The following is a 15,736-nucleotide window of genomic DNA, read 5'->3' as shown; positions in this document are numbered from 1 at the left end:
GAGGCCGAGGAGGTCTTGGGCCGCGCTATGGTTGCCTCCATCACCGGGAACAGGCCACGCGTGGCTGTCGCCGAGGTCTCCGATGTACTGCTCAACACCTTCGACCTCGCCGACGGCGACTTCACCGTCCATGTCCACCACCCAGAGGACTTCCTAATCCTAATCAGCTCCCATTCCATCAAGCGTCGGCTGGACGGAGACCACTTCATCAACTCGCCACGCTTTTCTCTCTCCCTCCGGCCCTAGAGCAAGCTCACCCACGCCAGCTCCGACGAGTTCGAATTTCGCGTCGAGCTGGAGCTCCGTGGAATACCCACCCAGGCTTCGCACCTCCCCACCGCCGAGCACATCCTGGGGGGGAGCTGCTGGATCGAGCGCCTCCACCCGAACACCCGCTCCAGAGCAGACTTGGCCACGTTCCGGCTGGCAGGGCGCACACACTGCCCAGACAGCATTCGCCGCACTGCCATCCTGGAAATTGTTGAGCAGATCCCCGCTCGCTTGAGCTCCGATGCTCCGATCATTAGGACGCTCACATACCCTATCGCCATCGCGCTGGCGCACGTCGAGCCGAGCGGAGCACCGTCTCTCGGCGCCCAGCCTGGTGCCGGGCAGGGAGGAGCTGGCTCGAGGGATGATGGTTGCCGTGACGGCGCTCCTGGCCTCGGCCGGGGCGCGTCATCATGGCCGCAAGCGCCGCCGCACAGAGGCGCCGCGCGGATGGCATGGCCATGGATTCCTCCCTCTGGCGCGCCGGCAACCGCTTTGTCCGCGCGGATGGGGTGTCCGTGGCTCCATCTTGGCCTACTCCTGCCGGTGTGGATGCACCGCCGCCCGTACAGCACGCGCATCGCAGCATGGCCCCGTGGCCGGGTCAGCAGGGGCCCATCAACCCTCGTCATGCTGACAGAAAAGGAAGGGGCAGAGGAAAGCAAAAAAGGGCTTTGCCAATGGACCAAGCGCGCAGAGATGCAGACACCGCAGAGACCCACAGGGTGGAAACATCTGGAGCAGCGGGTGGCCCATCCTTGACAGTGGGAGCTTTGGTGCCAGCGCCAACTGGCGACTCGTCATTGGTTGCAACCACTCCGGAAGCATCCCCGGATTCAAATCAGGCCGAGACTGCCGTAACCGAGGCAGATCGTGCGAGCCCCACGCCTGGCTCGTCCGATCCGATGAGCTATAGGGGCCTAGCTGTTCTGAGCGAGGTGCCAGACGCCCAACCAGATGGACCAGCTATCCTGTCGGGACAAAGCGATGTCTCGCTGATGCCAACACCTACTGCGGGGACAGACGCACCCGACCAGCCCCCTAGGTCCCACGCGTGTGCCGAGGAGGGCGGGGATGTGCAACCCACTTGTGGCGTGGAAGTGCAACCCACCTGTGGCGCCAACCCCGCCACCAGACAGGTCGAGCCCCACACCCCGATGAGAATACTACAAAGGCCACCGGCCCAGCCCACGATCAATCAGCCCACGACGACCGGGCCCCCAAAGGATTTGCCAACGCTGACTGGCATGCAGCACGGCCCGTGCAATTCTGCTTCAGGGCGGTTCGCCTCCCCGCCGATCACGCTATGCCGATCCCGCGGCCGCGCTGCACCGCCACGCACTTGGACTCTGGGTGAGTTCCTAGCTGCCGCCACGAAGCACATCACCGCAGCCCTGCCTACCCTTGGGAGAAGACCGCGGCGCCCGCTCAACTTCACCCCGCGACGCGGCCGCTCAGCCTCGACAGCGGCCTCCCCACCGGCGGCACCGCCCACCGCCGAACGAAGATCGCAAGTTCAGATCATGCGCACCCTTGGGATCGTTGGGACAAGCTAGAGGATCACCTCAGCCGAGATGAAGGCGTACGATGGCCTATTTGCAGCACCCATCCCTCTCTCAGTGCTCACGACCATCGCCGCACTGGTTGATCGCGAGATCCTTGCGCGCATGGCTACCTCAACAACCGCCCCGACAAGCAACGTTGTGGTACGCGTGCCATGAGCCATCGACTTTGTGTGCATGGATCACAAACTTAGGCTTGTTGTATGGAATGTGAGCGGCCTTAATGCGTGCGCCCGACGCACGGAGATCCGCTCGCTGATTGGAACCACCTCTGCCTCCATTGTTTGCCTTCAAGAAACAAAAATGGAGTTGATCTGCTCCTCTGTTGTTCTTGACACTTTGGGCTCTGAGTTTGATGACTACACGTACCTCCCGGCACAAGGCACGCGGGGCGGCATACTGCTTGCGTGGAAGAGCAGGGTTGTGACTATCACGGACCCCTTGTTCACCATGAACGTCCTCACGACCAAGGTGACTGCGGCCACGGGCACGCCCTAGTGGATGTCGATTGTCTATGGCCCCCAGGAGGATGCGGACAAGATCGCATTCATGCAAGAGCTTAGAGACGTGCGCGCGGACTGGCCAGGGCCATGGATGGTGTGTGGCGACTTCAATCTAATCCTCCGCGACGAGGACAAGAGCAGGGGCAACTTGAATCGCCGCATGATGGGCCGATTCCACCGCCTCATCAAAGACCTCATGCTGAAGGAAATATACCTCAACGGACGGCGCTTCACGTGGTCGAATGAACAATCGCCACCCACGCTGGTACACCTGGACCGCATGCTATGCACCTCGGATTGGGAAGACGCCACACAGACTGCCACCTGCGCTGCCTTGCATCCGTCGTGTCAGACCACAGTCCACTATGGCTCGACTGTTCGCCAACGTGCACGGCGCGGCGCCGCTTCCATTTTGAGGACTTTTGGTTGCGCTTACCTGGGTTTCACGACACGGTGGCCACGGCATGGGGCTCGGTGCATGACCCGGACCCTTTCCGTCGCTTGATGATGCGCCTTCAGGCAACTGCGCGCATGCTCACTAGCTGGAGCGCTAAGTCCACTGGCTGCATACGGGATAAGATGACAATCTCTCACGAGCTCATCTCACGATTCAACAAGGCTCAAGAAGATCGCGTGCTATCGCCTCCGGAGGATTGGCTGCGTAAGCAGCTCAAGATCGCATACCTCGGATTGGCCTCCCTAGAGCGCACCATAGCCAGGCAGCGTGCCCGCATCACCACGCTCAAAGATGGCGATGCCAACACAGCCTTTTTCCACAGGCAATGCTCCTATCGCCGGCAGAAGAACCACATCCACGCCCTCACCGCCAACGGCCACGTAACCACTGGCAGGAGGAGATGGCGCGGGCAGCGTTCACCCACATCGACGAACTCTTCGGCTGTCCTGCCACACGCGACTGCTCGCTGGACCTTGATCACCTCATTGAGCCTTGCGACCTGGCAGGCCTTAACGAGCCGTTCAGCCCAGAGGAAATATGGAACGCCATCAAACTCTTGAAGGCCCGCAAGGCTCCCGGGCCAGACGGGTTTACGGCAGAGTTCGTGAGAGCCTGTTGGGGCACTATTCGACAAGATTTCCTGGACGTCTTCCAGCAGTTATATGAGCTGCGGAGCCGAGGTTTCAGCAAGCTCAACCAAGCCCTTCTGACCCTGCTTCCCAAGCGTACCGACGCCAGCGGGCTGCGCGACTATTGCCCGATTTGTTTGATACATCTCGTGGCCAAAATATTCGCGAAGGTGCTATCGCTCCGGCTAGGCCCCAGACTTGGCGGCTTGGACAGTCGCAATCAATGCGTTCATCCCTGCCAGGAGTCTCCACGACAATTTTGTTCTGGTCAGGCAATCACTGAAACTGTTGCATCAACTCAAGGCCCTGCGGATCATGCTTAAACTAGACCTCACGCGGGCCTTTGATTCCATATCGTGGCCACCATATCGTGGCCGTTCCTCTTCGAGGTTCTTGGTCAGAACGGCTTTGGCCTCGATCCAGGGAGTGGATGGCCATCCTCCTCACAACGGCCAACACCCGTGTCATGATCAACAGCGAACCCGGCCCACCAATCTGGCTCCGATGCGGTCTGCGCCAGGGAGATCCCGTGTCTCCGCAGCTTTTTGTGCTCGCGGTTGACACTCTCAGCCGCCTCATTAGACGCGCCCACGACTTCAGCATACTACGGCCGCTACACCCCCGACGAGCTATTCCGGCGATCTCACTACGCCGACGATGTGATGATATTCTGCCATGCCACGCAGGACGACGTGGCGGCCATCAAGGGTATCTTAACCCTGTTTGGCAGAGCCAGTGGGCTCCGGGTGAATTATGCTAAGAGCTCAGCTACCATCCTCCATGGTAAACCCGCGACGGCCGAGATGATCACCCAACTGGGATGCCCGGTGGTTGAGCTCCCCATCACCTACCTTGGCATCCCTTTAACGCTTCGTCGACCCTCTGCTGCACAGCTACAGCCCCTCGTCGACTCGGTGGCCGCCCGACTACCGACATGCAAAGCTTGGCTCATGAACAAAGCCGGGAGGCTCGCACTGGTCAAGTCGGTGTTGAGCGCCATCCCAGTTCACCAGCTACTCGCGTTCACCCCACCCAAGAAGACCCTGAAACAACTGGAGAAAATCCAACGTGGCTTTCTTTGGGCCGGCCGCGCCGTCGCCAACGAAGGGCACTGTCACGTCAATTGGCGACACGCCTGCCGCCCTGTGGAATATGGCGGGCTTGGGATCCGCTGCTTGGAGCGCGCTGGCCTCGCATTACGGCTACGATGGATGTGGCTCGCCCGCACGGACACAGACCGCGCATGGAAGGGCCTTGACCTCCAGTTCTCCAAGGAGGAGCGTGCGTTGTTCTTCGCATCTACTACTATGGTGCTCGGAGATGGCCGGACAACACTTTTCTGGGATGACCGATGGATAAACGGCCAATCCGTCCGTGAGATTGCCCCCATGCTATACCAATGCATCCCCAAGCGGCGACACAAGACGAGAACAGTGGCAGAAGGCCTGGGCGGAAACACTTGGGCCCGCGACATCCAGGGGACCCTCAGGATACACGAGATTGGCCAGTACTTGATGCTCTGGCAAGCTTTACAACATCGCCCCCTCTCAGACGAACCCGACCGGCTGCTCTGGAGATGGACGGCCAGCGCCACATACTCGGCCCAGTCTTGCTACGCCGCCACATTCCAGGGATCTACCCGCCGTCATTCTTGGAAGCTGATCTGGAAGAGTTGGGCGCCACCCCGCGTCAAATTCTTCCACTGGCTTGCCAACCAAGACGTTGTTGGACGGCGTCGCGGCTGGCCCGCCGTGGCCTGCAACACCACCCCCGGTGTCTCCTTTGCGACCAAGACCCGGAGACCATCCAACACCTGCTCCTGGCATGTCCATTCACTAAGCAGACTTGGCGCATCACCCTGGACTGGGCGCGTATACCTGCCCAACCACCAGCCAACGAACCTACCATGCTGGACGGGCGGCTGCGTGCGAAGGCACAGACCCCTCCTACACTACGCAAAGCTCTACAACCAATCACACTGCTCGTCCCCTGGATGATCTGGAAACAAAGGAACGAATGCGTCTTCGACAATGCAAGACCCTCGATAGATGCGCTGGTCGATAGGATTAAAGACGAGGCCAAATGTTGGGCACAAGCTGGGGCAAAGGGGCTGAGGGTTGTCTTGCCCGCCTCCTGGGACGTCCACTGATCAGGCGCTAGGATTCTGTAACTATAACCTCCTAGGAGGCATGTACTCTCTCTCGTCTTTTCAATGCAATGAAAAGCAAAGATCCTTTTGCGTTTTCTCGGAAAAAAACATTGGTTGTCTGTCATACCCAAGAAGAGCTTAGATCCAAATTTGCAATTTTTTCAAGTGACCACACTACTTAATTGTTTTATGGTTTCCATTACCCAACTTTTCCCCTATTGTCAGCCTAGGTCCAGGATTTGAGCAAGTTCTATAACCTTGGTCTGTATTATTCCATATAGGTCACATTAATCTACATGCAATACAAACATAACAGATACTCCCTCTGTTCCTAAATATTTGTCTTTTTAGAGATTTCAAATGGACTACCACATACGGATGTATATAGACATATTTTAGAGTGTAAATTCACTCATTTTGCTCCATATGTAGTCACTTGTTAAAATCTCTAGAAAGACAAATATTTAGGAATGGAGGGAGTACACAAATAAGGAAATGTGATGCCTTCTGAACAAACTTATTCTTGTAACACTGGAGTGAACTTTACAAAATCGAGCAAAAAGAGAAGACCCGGCCAAGTAACACATTAGAAATTGTGGAGTCGGAGGCAAAGAGCAGAGTACACCTTGTGAAGTATCCAAAAGAACTTGATTGAAAATGATCAACTGAGAACTTCAATATGTATATTGCTAAGCTTCATGCACTAGCCAATGCAACCAAAAGTCCGAACTAATGGAAAGAGCTAGGCAATCCACATATACACTTTAACACCCCCCTCTCACGTGTGACCCGAGAAGTTAGCACATGAATAGACTCAGAGGTATAGCTCGAGAGACCTATATGTGGACATAGAGGGGGTAGCAGCAATTTTTTTGGATAAAATGCGAAAGCCAGGACTTTGAACTCAAGACCTTAGCTCTGATACCATGTTAAGCTTCATGAACTAGCCAACGCAACCAAAAGTCCGAACTGATGGAAAGGGCTAGGCAATCCACATATACACTTTAACGTATATCACCATAAGGTATCATTTTCATAATTAGATTCAAGAATGATTCATTAGCATGTATAGACATGCAATAGACAAGTTATCAACTTGACATTTTGTGAAGGTCGGTATCACAGAGGAAACAGAAATAAAAGAGGCTGTTAACAATGAAGCCAATAACCTCATGTATCAGTCATGTACCTTGTTATCTTTAAGCTTAGTCTCAAAAAATGCGTATGCATAAGGCTGCAAATGCAACTTAAAATCATGTGTAGCTGGTACTACTTGCTGCAAAGACAAACCAAAATGAAAGGGACTCCTAGTCATGCCAAAGTGCTAAGAAGTCAGAAAATTGATGCAAGAACATACCTGCACGTATTCTCTATTACTCCCCTTGTTATAATGATCAACTATCCACAAAAGTGTGGCCATGTGGCTCTAAAGAGCAACAAAATTTGTTTAGTTGCACCCGAATAAATAGTTCAGAAAAGGAAAGGTAAAAATATACTCTCAAAGAAAGTACAAGGCTTTAAAAGTTCCACAAGTCACCTGGCGTATCAGAGGATGATATACAGGTTCCCAAAGAAGTAATACAGTGTGCAGAAACTACAAAGATAAAAAACAAATGCTCAGATCAATCGTCAAATAGACTACTTTTATTTACTAATTCTACAGGCAAACAAAATACTCACATCAACGGATGGTAACAGAGCCCATTCAGGAAGCTCATATTGTATCTCAGATTTATCGCGGAGACGACGAATAATATCAGAAGAACAATCGGAGACCTGCAAACCATTAATACGTGAGCTGTGGTGCTTCAACTATACTAACACAAAATGCAGCGCATTGGATTAATACCTTGATGTAGGGCTTGAGTATGATTAGTTTGCTAAGAAATTTGGTTTTTTCCCTTTGGTATATAAGGCCATTCATTGAATAAAATTGTTGCTACAAGGGCAGACAAAAAAAAATCTGTTAGACAAAATATTCGCAAACATATATACATGAGAAATTCATCGTAAAATGCTTATATCAAAATGAAGAGTATATCAAACTGCTTACTTGCCGCAAAGATGAGATGGTCAACATATAAGGGTGCTCACAGCTGTTGATGCCATACTTAGATCTGAACTCTGGCCTCAATTTCTGTAAGAGAGCTTCTTCTTTCAAATAATCACGCTGCAGGTGTTTATAATCAGAGAAGTTGTATTGGTCCCTTGATATCAGAGAAGGCATTGACAACAAGCCTTGCAGAGTACCATCAACCAGAAGTAATGTCTTGTATTTTTTTTAAAGACATAAACATGTTACGAAGAAAACATTTTCCTCTACAATCCTGTTTTATGCAATACATGAAAAATAATTTCTAACAAAAACCCTATTGTCTCATGTTTGATTTCCTTTCAAGTTTCAACTATCAAATAATTTCTAGATCTATTGAAGCAAGGTCAGGGATCTCGTTTATTAACAACAATTATGCAATTGTTACGGTTGTTGTCTTAGCCTCCCATAGTTAACCATAGTGCAAAGCATTGCAGCAGATGCCCATATTAGTTTATATTTTTAGGTAAAACACTGACCCTGCCAAGGTTGTCCACCTTGCACACATAAAAATGCACAAGATCAGAAACACAACTTCCACCTGCCTACGAAACTGTTTTTTTATCGAAAAACTGCAGAAGCCCCATCAGAAGATAATCATTATATTTGATCATAAGATAATATTGTCCAAAGCAATACCAGGTGCAACAAACAAATTACCTCATCAGAGACATCCATGGAATCCACTTGTTCCAACATTTCCATATAAGCAGGAAGGTATCTCTGAAATTCATCTTCAAACTGGTTGTAACATGAAAGAGGATGTTGTAACCAAGAAATGTCTACCAAAAGAAAATGAAGTAATGAACCTTCAAAGATGTTCAGAATCTATAAAAATAGAAAAGAAACATACTTCCCAATTCCAGTCAGATCCCTCGAGAAGTTCCTTAGCAGCAGAGCCCGCCTTTACTCGAAGATTTTCCATTTCATTTTCCAACCAGGATGTATAATTGTTTTCAGCGCGGCGGCTTTCTTTATCTTCTCCGTCAGAATCCTATCACAGATACATGAATGAACGAGTATGTTATGCGGGGAATCCATATAGGCAACATGGAGCCCACAGCAGGCACAAAGCATATGAATGCAGGAGCAGCAACAAGAAATCAGAGTTTAAGTTGGGTTTGAATACGTAAGTCAATCCTTCGGGTGCATGTGTCAACCAAGGCTATATGAAATTGGAAGTAAACCCCATCAGCAGTAAATGGCCACTACGGAAGAAGTCCTAATTGGCCTTCAACCATGTCTTTCAGGTAATTGCTGCCACCATCCTCTACAAAATGAAGCCACCACAGTTGGTTGAGCGAGCTATCAATTAACAATTCATAACCATGATCCATCTTCTCTATCCTACCCCGTTACCCTTCCCTCCAAAGCACCAAACCGGCATCGCAACACCAGTTGGCTGATGATTCATCGTCCGGAGACACCTTCTGGGCACAGCATCAACCTTATCATAGACATGTGACTATTAATACCGAGCTGCAACATACACCGCCCTCCTGCCAACAAGACCACGTTAAATTGGTAACAGGAAGTCAAGAACACGGTAACAGTGCAGCAGCTACTCCGTGACATCTGCACCCGCCTCTCTACTCTAGAGAGCGTGACCACCAGCACACATACCATCGTCCCTGGAGCCCGCCAGATATCCACTTGCCTCTCCCATCCTCGGCCGTCAACTCCAACCATATATAACTCCACCATTGCATCAATTATGCCCACTATCCAACACCTGGCCTCCAGCACACCACCTTGAAAGTGCAACTAATCCCTGGGTGGTTTTGATAATACTTAACAACATATAGCTCATTGAACTAATATTCTTTCAAGATAATCATTTCAGAAAGTTCAATGATTGGCATGGCATGGACTAAGAGATGTGGACCCCTCAAAATGCTAAAGACAAATATTAGCAAAAGCTCAAGACTCTTCATTTCTATTTTAGTGATCCAAGATCACATTGAGTCCATAGGAAAGCCAATACTATTAAAAGAGGATGAGGTGTTGCTTAATGGTCTACTTGCTCAAAATGCTTAGTGATATGCTCCAAAACCCTCAACCATTTTCTCATATCCAAATATGTCCTAAACCTAAAGTCAAACTCGGCCCCACCGATTTGATGCATCCGGCGCCACCGAGTTCACTTGACATAGCCACTGCCACAAACCCTAATTAATTCGGTCTAACCGATAGGGATCTCGGTCTCACCGAGATGGGATTGTAAACTCTCTGTTTCCCTTCGTAACGTCACCGAGTTCACAATGCAAACTCTCTGTTTCCCTTTCGTAACGTTTCGGTCTCACCGAAAGGAGCGATCGATCCCACCGAGTTTGCCTGACCAACTCTCTGTTTGCTTGTTACTGAAATCGGTCTCACCGAGTTGAAGTAATCGGTCAAACCGAGATCAAGTTTTGCCCTAACCCTAGCTCATCGGTCCCACCGAGTTGATCATGTCAGTCCCACCGAAAACTCTAACGTTCACATTTTGAACTGAATCGGTCTCACCGAGTTCACATATTCGGTCTGACCGAGTTGGCTCTTTTGTGTGTAACGGTTAGATTTTGTGTGGAGGCTATATATACCCCTCCACCCTCCTCTCCATTAGTGAGAGAGCCATCAGAACGTGCCTACACTTCCAGCATTCATTTTCTGAGAGAGAACCACCTACTCATGTGTTGAGACCAAGACATTCCAATCCAACCACAAGAATCTTGATCTCTAGCCTTCCCCAAGTTGCTTTCCACTCAAATCATCTTTCCACCATAGCCAAATCTGTGAGAGAGAGTTGAGTGTTGGGGAGACTATCATTTGAAGCACAAGAGCAAGGAGTTCATCATCAACACACCATCTATTACCTTTTGGAGAGTGGTGTCTCCTAGATTGGTTAGGTGTCACTTGGGAGCCTCCGTCAAGATTGTGGAGTTGAACCAAGGAGTTTGTAAGGGCAAGGAGATCGCCTACTTCGTGAAGATCTACCCAAGTGAGGCAAGTCATTCGTGGGCGATGGCCATGGTGGGATAGACAAGGTTGCTTCTTCGTGGACCCTTCGTGGGTGGAGCCCTCCGTGGACTCGCGCAACCGTTACCCTTCGTAGGTTGAAGTCTCCACCAACGTGGATGTACGATAGCACCACCTATCGGAACCACGCCAAAAATCTCCGTGTCTATATTGCGTTTGCCACTCCAAACCCCTCCCTTTACCTTCATACGCAATGATTTACATTCCGCTGCTATACTCTTAGAATTGCATGTATAGGTTGATTGCTTGACTTGTGCTAAGTTGTTAAAATCTACCAAGACTTAAAATTGGGAAAAGGCTAGATTTTTATTTGGTCAAGTAGTCTAATCACCCCCCTCTAGACCTACTTTCGATCCTACACATCTCCGCTAACCGCCACCAAGTCGCAGACCCATCTACCCAATATTGCGCCCATCACCTCCCAAACCAATCCAGTTATCTCCACTTTCCTGCACAATTCCTCCATCATAGAACCATACTGTCCACAACCACCAATTACCATCCTCCACCACCTTCCCTTCCAACCCTAACCTTGTAAGATCTTTCCTCACAATCCCAAGTATGCTAAGCTCGAGTCCCCACAGTTTGATAATCCCTCCGTCCCATAATATAAGATGTTATTACATCCATTGTACTCATGTATTGGATGTGATAAGATCTTATATTACGGGACCGAGGGAGTAGAAAATAAAACCCATTGTCATGGCTGAAGCAATACAAGCAAATTTTTAAGGGCCGGCAGATAATGGAGGTAAACAAGCTGCAGCTCGCTTTGTTCCATATCAGCGGCAAAAAGCATGTACCCATTACATTCTATAAATTGCAAACATGAAGTGTATTTGAAGTGCATAAATCATACATCGTAGTGACTCCCTTGCATTAATAGCTTACCTTTACCAGATAAACATACAAGTCTTCACAAAGAGCATGCAGCTCTTTGTCCACACTACCATCTGTACTTGACCCTGATTCATGTCTTAGACTTTGGGTTGCACATTGGAGCTCATTGTCTAGACGCCATATCAAACACGGGAGCAGATCATCTACAATCAAACGCTCAAGCCGCACATCATTTGTGGAAACTGCAAGCTGAATCAGATAACGGCAAAAGTGAAGAGCCTTGATTGCTGCTTTATCATCCACAAAGTATCCAAAGAAGCTCATCCTCAACTTCTCAAAGAAATTATGATGTAGAAGAAACCTGTTAAACTGACTACCTTTTTACATGTTTTTCTTTCATGTTCTATTTATGACTTCTAATAAATAGACATAGAATTGTATTATTTAACAGAATTTGACTAAAACTGTACCTGCAGAAAGAAGATGGTGCCATAGAGTCCAAATCTTGAGAAGAGACAGTGTCCTTGTTGCAGATAGGTTTAACATCTTCATGTAGAGGCACAACAGTTTTTCCATAAATGCTAAGGCCTCAAGCAAATCTGACATCTTTCGAGTAAACTCTAGCAGTAGCTTATATCCCATTTTATTTATTTGTTCATCTTCTCCAACAAGATTACCATAGTTAAAAAGGTTGTGTGCTTGTCTTTTATAAAGAAGATAAAACCAAGTACCATGAAGTCTATCCTCGCACTCCAATAGTATGGGCTCTAATAAGTTGACTGTCCACTCCTCCAAGATTTCACGGGGACAATGCTTGACCAGAGGAATAACTACAAGACGGATAAGCTTCCCTAAATGTCTCAATTCCATACACCCTAAAGCTTCCGTGAACGCATTACCAACAGATAGACTTTCCAACAACTTAGGGAATGCCCCCTTAATGGTTGTACACAGACCTATAAAATTGTACCTATGGCAATGATATAAGCAGTAAACAACATGATTATCATAATAAACATTTGATGTAGAATTTAAGTTCATGCCACTCAAGAAAACTCTCACTGCAAACATTTGACTTTGGTCATTTCTAAGTACTCCAGTATCGATCAAAAAAAAAAACAGTATATCTGAACCGCTATAGCAATGTACTTACACCCTCTGTCGAGTTCCCTCTAACAGTGCCCTTGTCTCATTCTCACGGAACGATTCCTCACTGTCAATAGTATACAGCCCATCAGAAATTTCAAGCAAATGATCAAGCTCCATACAGCTCAAGGTTTTAGCCTTTTCAACTTCTGCAGGCAACAAGTCAACACCAATTTCCGCCGTCCAAAGTACATGTATACAACGGAGCAGCTGAAAAAATATGAAAGAAATAGATTGTAAACACACGGCTGTATGCAACCTAAATTTGCTGTGTATTTACAATCATTGTTCGGGCACAACTGCAAATTTAGAGGAACATTTACCCACAAGAATAGAGGAATGATTAATTCCAAAAGAGCTGTGGAGAACACATCACAAGCACCATACTCGTTTATTCCATTCATAAGCTTTTCCTCACAGAATTTCACAACGTGATAAGACATCTTCAAAAATTGACCATCAGAAAATAAATTGCTCAATCCAGACATGGTACGCACATATTTACAATTCCACTCCATCTGGATCCATATTCTGTTGAGAGAATTAAGTAGACATAGAAGCATACCCATGTATTGCTGAATCCTGTAAAATAGTTCAAAGGTAAGTAGTCGCTTTGTAACTGCTCCCTCTGCTCTTAAATAAGTGATATTTTTTACTTGCATGGTTTGCAAGGTACAGATTAATTCATAAACTGTAGTAATAACATGATCATAAATTCATAACTAAATTAATAGAATCCTTCTGTCAATACTCCAGTTAAGTCTCAACTATGAAATTTGGTGTATTTAATGCTATGAAGAATAGCAACCTGTATTCCCATGAGACCAAGTATATATACACATGCATGCGTGGTACATATGCACAAAACGCCCAATACAGCGGTCATATGACACAGCTAATATGTGGCAAACTGGCAACTATGCACATCTCTAACATTGAATATACCGCTCCTGGCCTACTGAGCAATGTCTCATGTTGACAATTGAAAAAAAATTGTTCATATTGGAAATCCATTTTGAAAATAAGGACCTCAGGCTTCTATAATGTCATTTATTTATGGAGAAGGGGGCGTTACATACAGTTGGATACCAGGCAATCCAATTTAGTGGAAGCAAATCATACCCTAGACAAGACGTTGCAATAATAAATGCCTCGCATAATAAATTATGCTCTGCAAGGATAGGACAGTCCATTCCTTGGTGAGAAGAAATTGTTTCATTGATTCCCTGTACCATCAACAAAGCACATTCAAGAACAGAAAAAAAGTATTCCCTCTAACATAATGTCTTACATTAAGTTATAGAGGTTGTATATTATAGTCAGAGTGCATCTCTCTTGAAATAAAATATGTGTACCACCTGGTAAAAACAATTGTCACACATTTAAATGTCTGGACACATCATAAAGGGACATACAAAAAACTAATCATAATGGTATACCGTGGGTGCCGCACTCCAATCACTATTCTGGGGTCTTTTATCTGGCATGCTGCTTCTACTGTCAGTACTCTCTAAAACTAAATCATGATCGGATTTAACCAGCTGTAACATCAACTTTAGAAGATTAGCGCTGCTAAGTTTTTCACTCCTGTATTTCAGGAGATGCTGCAGAAAAAAAAGACCAATGCAAAGGAAATAAAAGAATTAAGGACCCAGTCATCTGAGAGTATGTACATGAAGCACTATGATGAAGTAAAGTGTCAGGAAGGACCTGAAGCATCTTATAGCCATGAAGTTGAACCTTGATCAACTCCTGGTTGGCTAGCAGAAGTGAAACCTTTAGAAAGGATTCCACGTATAGTTCCTCTTCTGTTCTTACCTGGAGTATTTCACATTGATCAGACATCACCAATGCATTGTTTGATAAAAGAAAAAAGTGACAGAATTTGAAGAAAGCACGCTGGTAATTGCATTGTGCACATAACTGAAGGTGTGCCTTCAAATTGGCGAGTTCTCGGTACAGAATTTACCAGGCCCCATGTCAGATCACAAAGGCCAAAGCTAGCGAATTAAAGCCTACGGAATATAAATTCAACTAAATCCGCTTAATAACTAGTACAAAGAGTGCTAGAGTAGAGACCTCTTCGTTCCATCCTACAATGTTGCAGAAACAGCATTGTTTAAAATTCCAATCGTAGTGTTGCCAAAATTAGCATGTTCAGAATTCCAATTGTGACGTCTTGGACGTATTTGCTACTCCCTCCGTCCCAAAATAAGTGTCTTGAACTTAGTACAAATTTTACTAGAACTAGTACAAAGTTGAGACACTTATTTTGGCACCGAGGGAGTATATTAGTGACACGTGTAGCCACACCATCGGTTCACAACCTAAAACTGCTGCGGACACTTGAGATTCATGCTGCATTGGACTAAAAAACTGGGCACGAGTTTGGAACCCTAGGCGTAGACAAAGCACGTGATTAACTGCGGCCTGGAAACTCGTTTAGGCTGTCACCGAAACAGAAGCAAGGCCAGTACAAGTACCTGTCCCGAGTTTGGAGGGTCCGAATCGCGGTCGGCACCCGTCGCCGCCTCCGTTGGGAGGCAGGACGCGTCCATGGAGATGGAGGGGAAGCCTCGAGGTGGCTGGCGCCGGCCGTGCGCGGGCTCAGGAGAGGAAGGAGTGGAGGAGGAGCGGCGGATCCTATTCCCCGCGTACCGCCGGGATACAGATTTTTTTTTCCTTTGAGAATTCCGGGGAGAGAGATACCCTTGTGCTATATGGACCAGCCCATTCAGGGTTTACCAGAACCGGTTTTCGTTTTCAGTTATCTAATTCAGATCTAGATGTTTTCTAAGAATGTCACATCCAAGCTCTCATAGATAACGCAGCAATAAGGAATAAAAAAAGCTGGGACAAAAAAAATAAACCACAAACATGGTGGACATCAGGTTAGCTGTGACATACCTACGTCACATCTAAATGTGTCCTAGACACACCCTTTGGTTTTTCCCTTTCTTTTTTCCGTTTTTATATTTTTCTTTTCTACTTTTCTTATTTTCATTACTTTTTTATTTTTCTTGTTTTAAACTTATGACTTTTAAAAAAATCGGTAATAAATAAACTCAAG

General features: G+C 47.4%; 1 protein-coding gene across 12 annotated transcripts in view; it reads right to left on the bottom strand.

Annotated features, from left to right (window-relative positions):
• LOC123144215 (protein HASTY 1) overlaps positions 1-15,432 on the bottom strand; it is a 31,999-nt gene extending 16,567 nt beyond the window's left edge. For 3 of the 12 annotated variants that reach the window (XM_044563273.1, XM_044563277.1, XM_044563279.1), the window contains exons 1-14: positions 14,106-14,270; positions 13,958-14,024; positions 12,994-13,248; positions 12,674-12,876; positions 11,991-12,066; positions 11,572-11,881; positions 8,516-8,656; positions 8,323-8,403; positions 7,624-7,740; positions 7,420-7,509; positions 7,251-7,346; positions 7,108-7,164; positions 6,928-6,996; positions 6,760-6,846 (exon numbers count right to left, since the gene is read on the bottom strand). In XM_044563273.1, the coding sequence (XP_044419208.1) occupies positions 6,760-6,846; positions 6,928-6,996; positions 7,108-7,164; positions 7,251-7,346; positions 7,420-7,509; positions 7,624-7,740; positions 8,323-8,403; positions 8,516-8,656; positions 11,572-11,881; positions 11,991-12,013 (1,071 nt within the window). In that variant the 5' untranslated portion in view covers positions 12,014-12,066; positions 12,674-12,876; positions 12,994-13,248; positions 13,958-14,024; positions 14,106-14,270. Of the gene's footprint in view, positions 1-6,759; positions 6,847-6,927; positions 6,997-7,107; positions 7,165-7,250; positions 7,347-7,419; positions 7,510-7,623; positions 7,741-8,322; positions 8,404-8,515; positions 8,657-11,571; positions 11,882-11,990; positions 12,491-12,673; positions 12,877-12,989; positions 13,249-13,788; positions 13,893-13,957; positions 14,025-14,105; positions 14,271-14,376; positions 14,488-15,149 lie in introns of those variants that run through there. The other 9 variants (XM_044563281.1, XM_044563285.1, XM_044563274.1 and 6 more) reach the window with 8 other exon arrangements.
• Positions 15,433-15,736: the final 304 nt, after the last annotated feature.

This window comes from Triticum aestivum, chromosome 6D (genome assembly GCF_018294505.1).
Source record: "Triticum aestivum cultivar Chinese Spring chromosome 6D, IWGSC CS RefSeq v2.1, whole genome shotgun sequence".
NCBI lineage: Eukaryota > Viridiplantae > Streptophyta > Magnoliopsida > Poales > Poaceae > Triticum > Triticum aestivum.
This window is presented reverse-complemented; position numbering and strand designations above follow the sequence as displayed.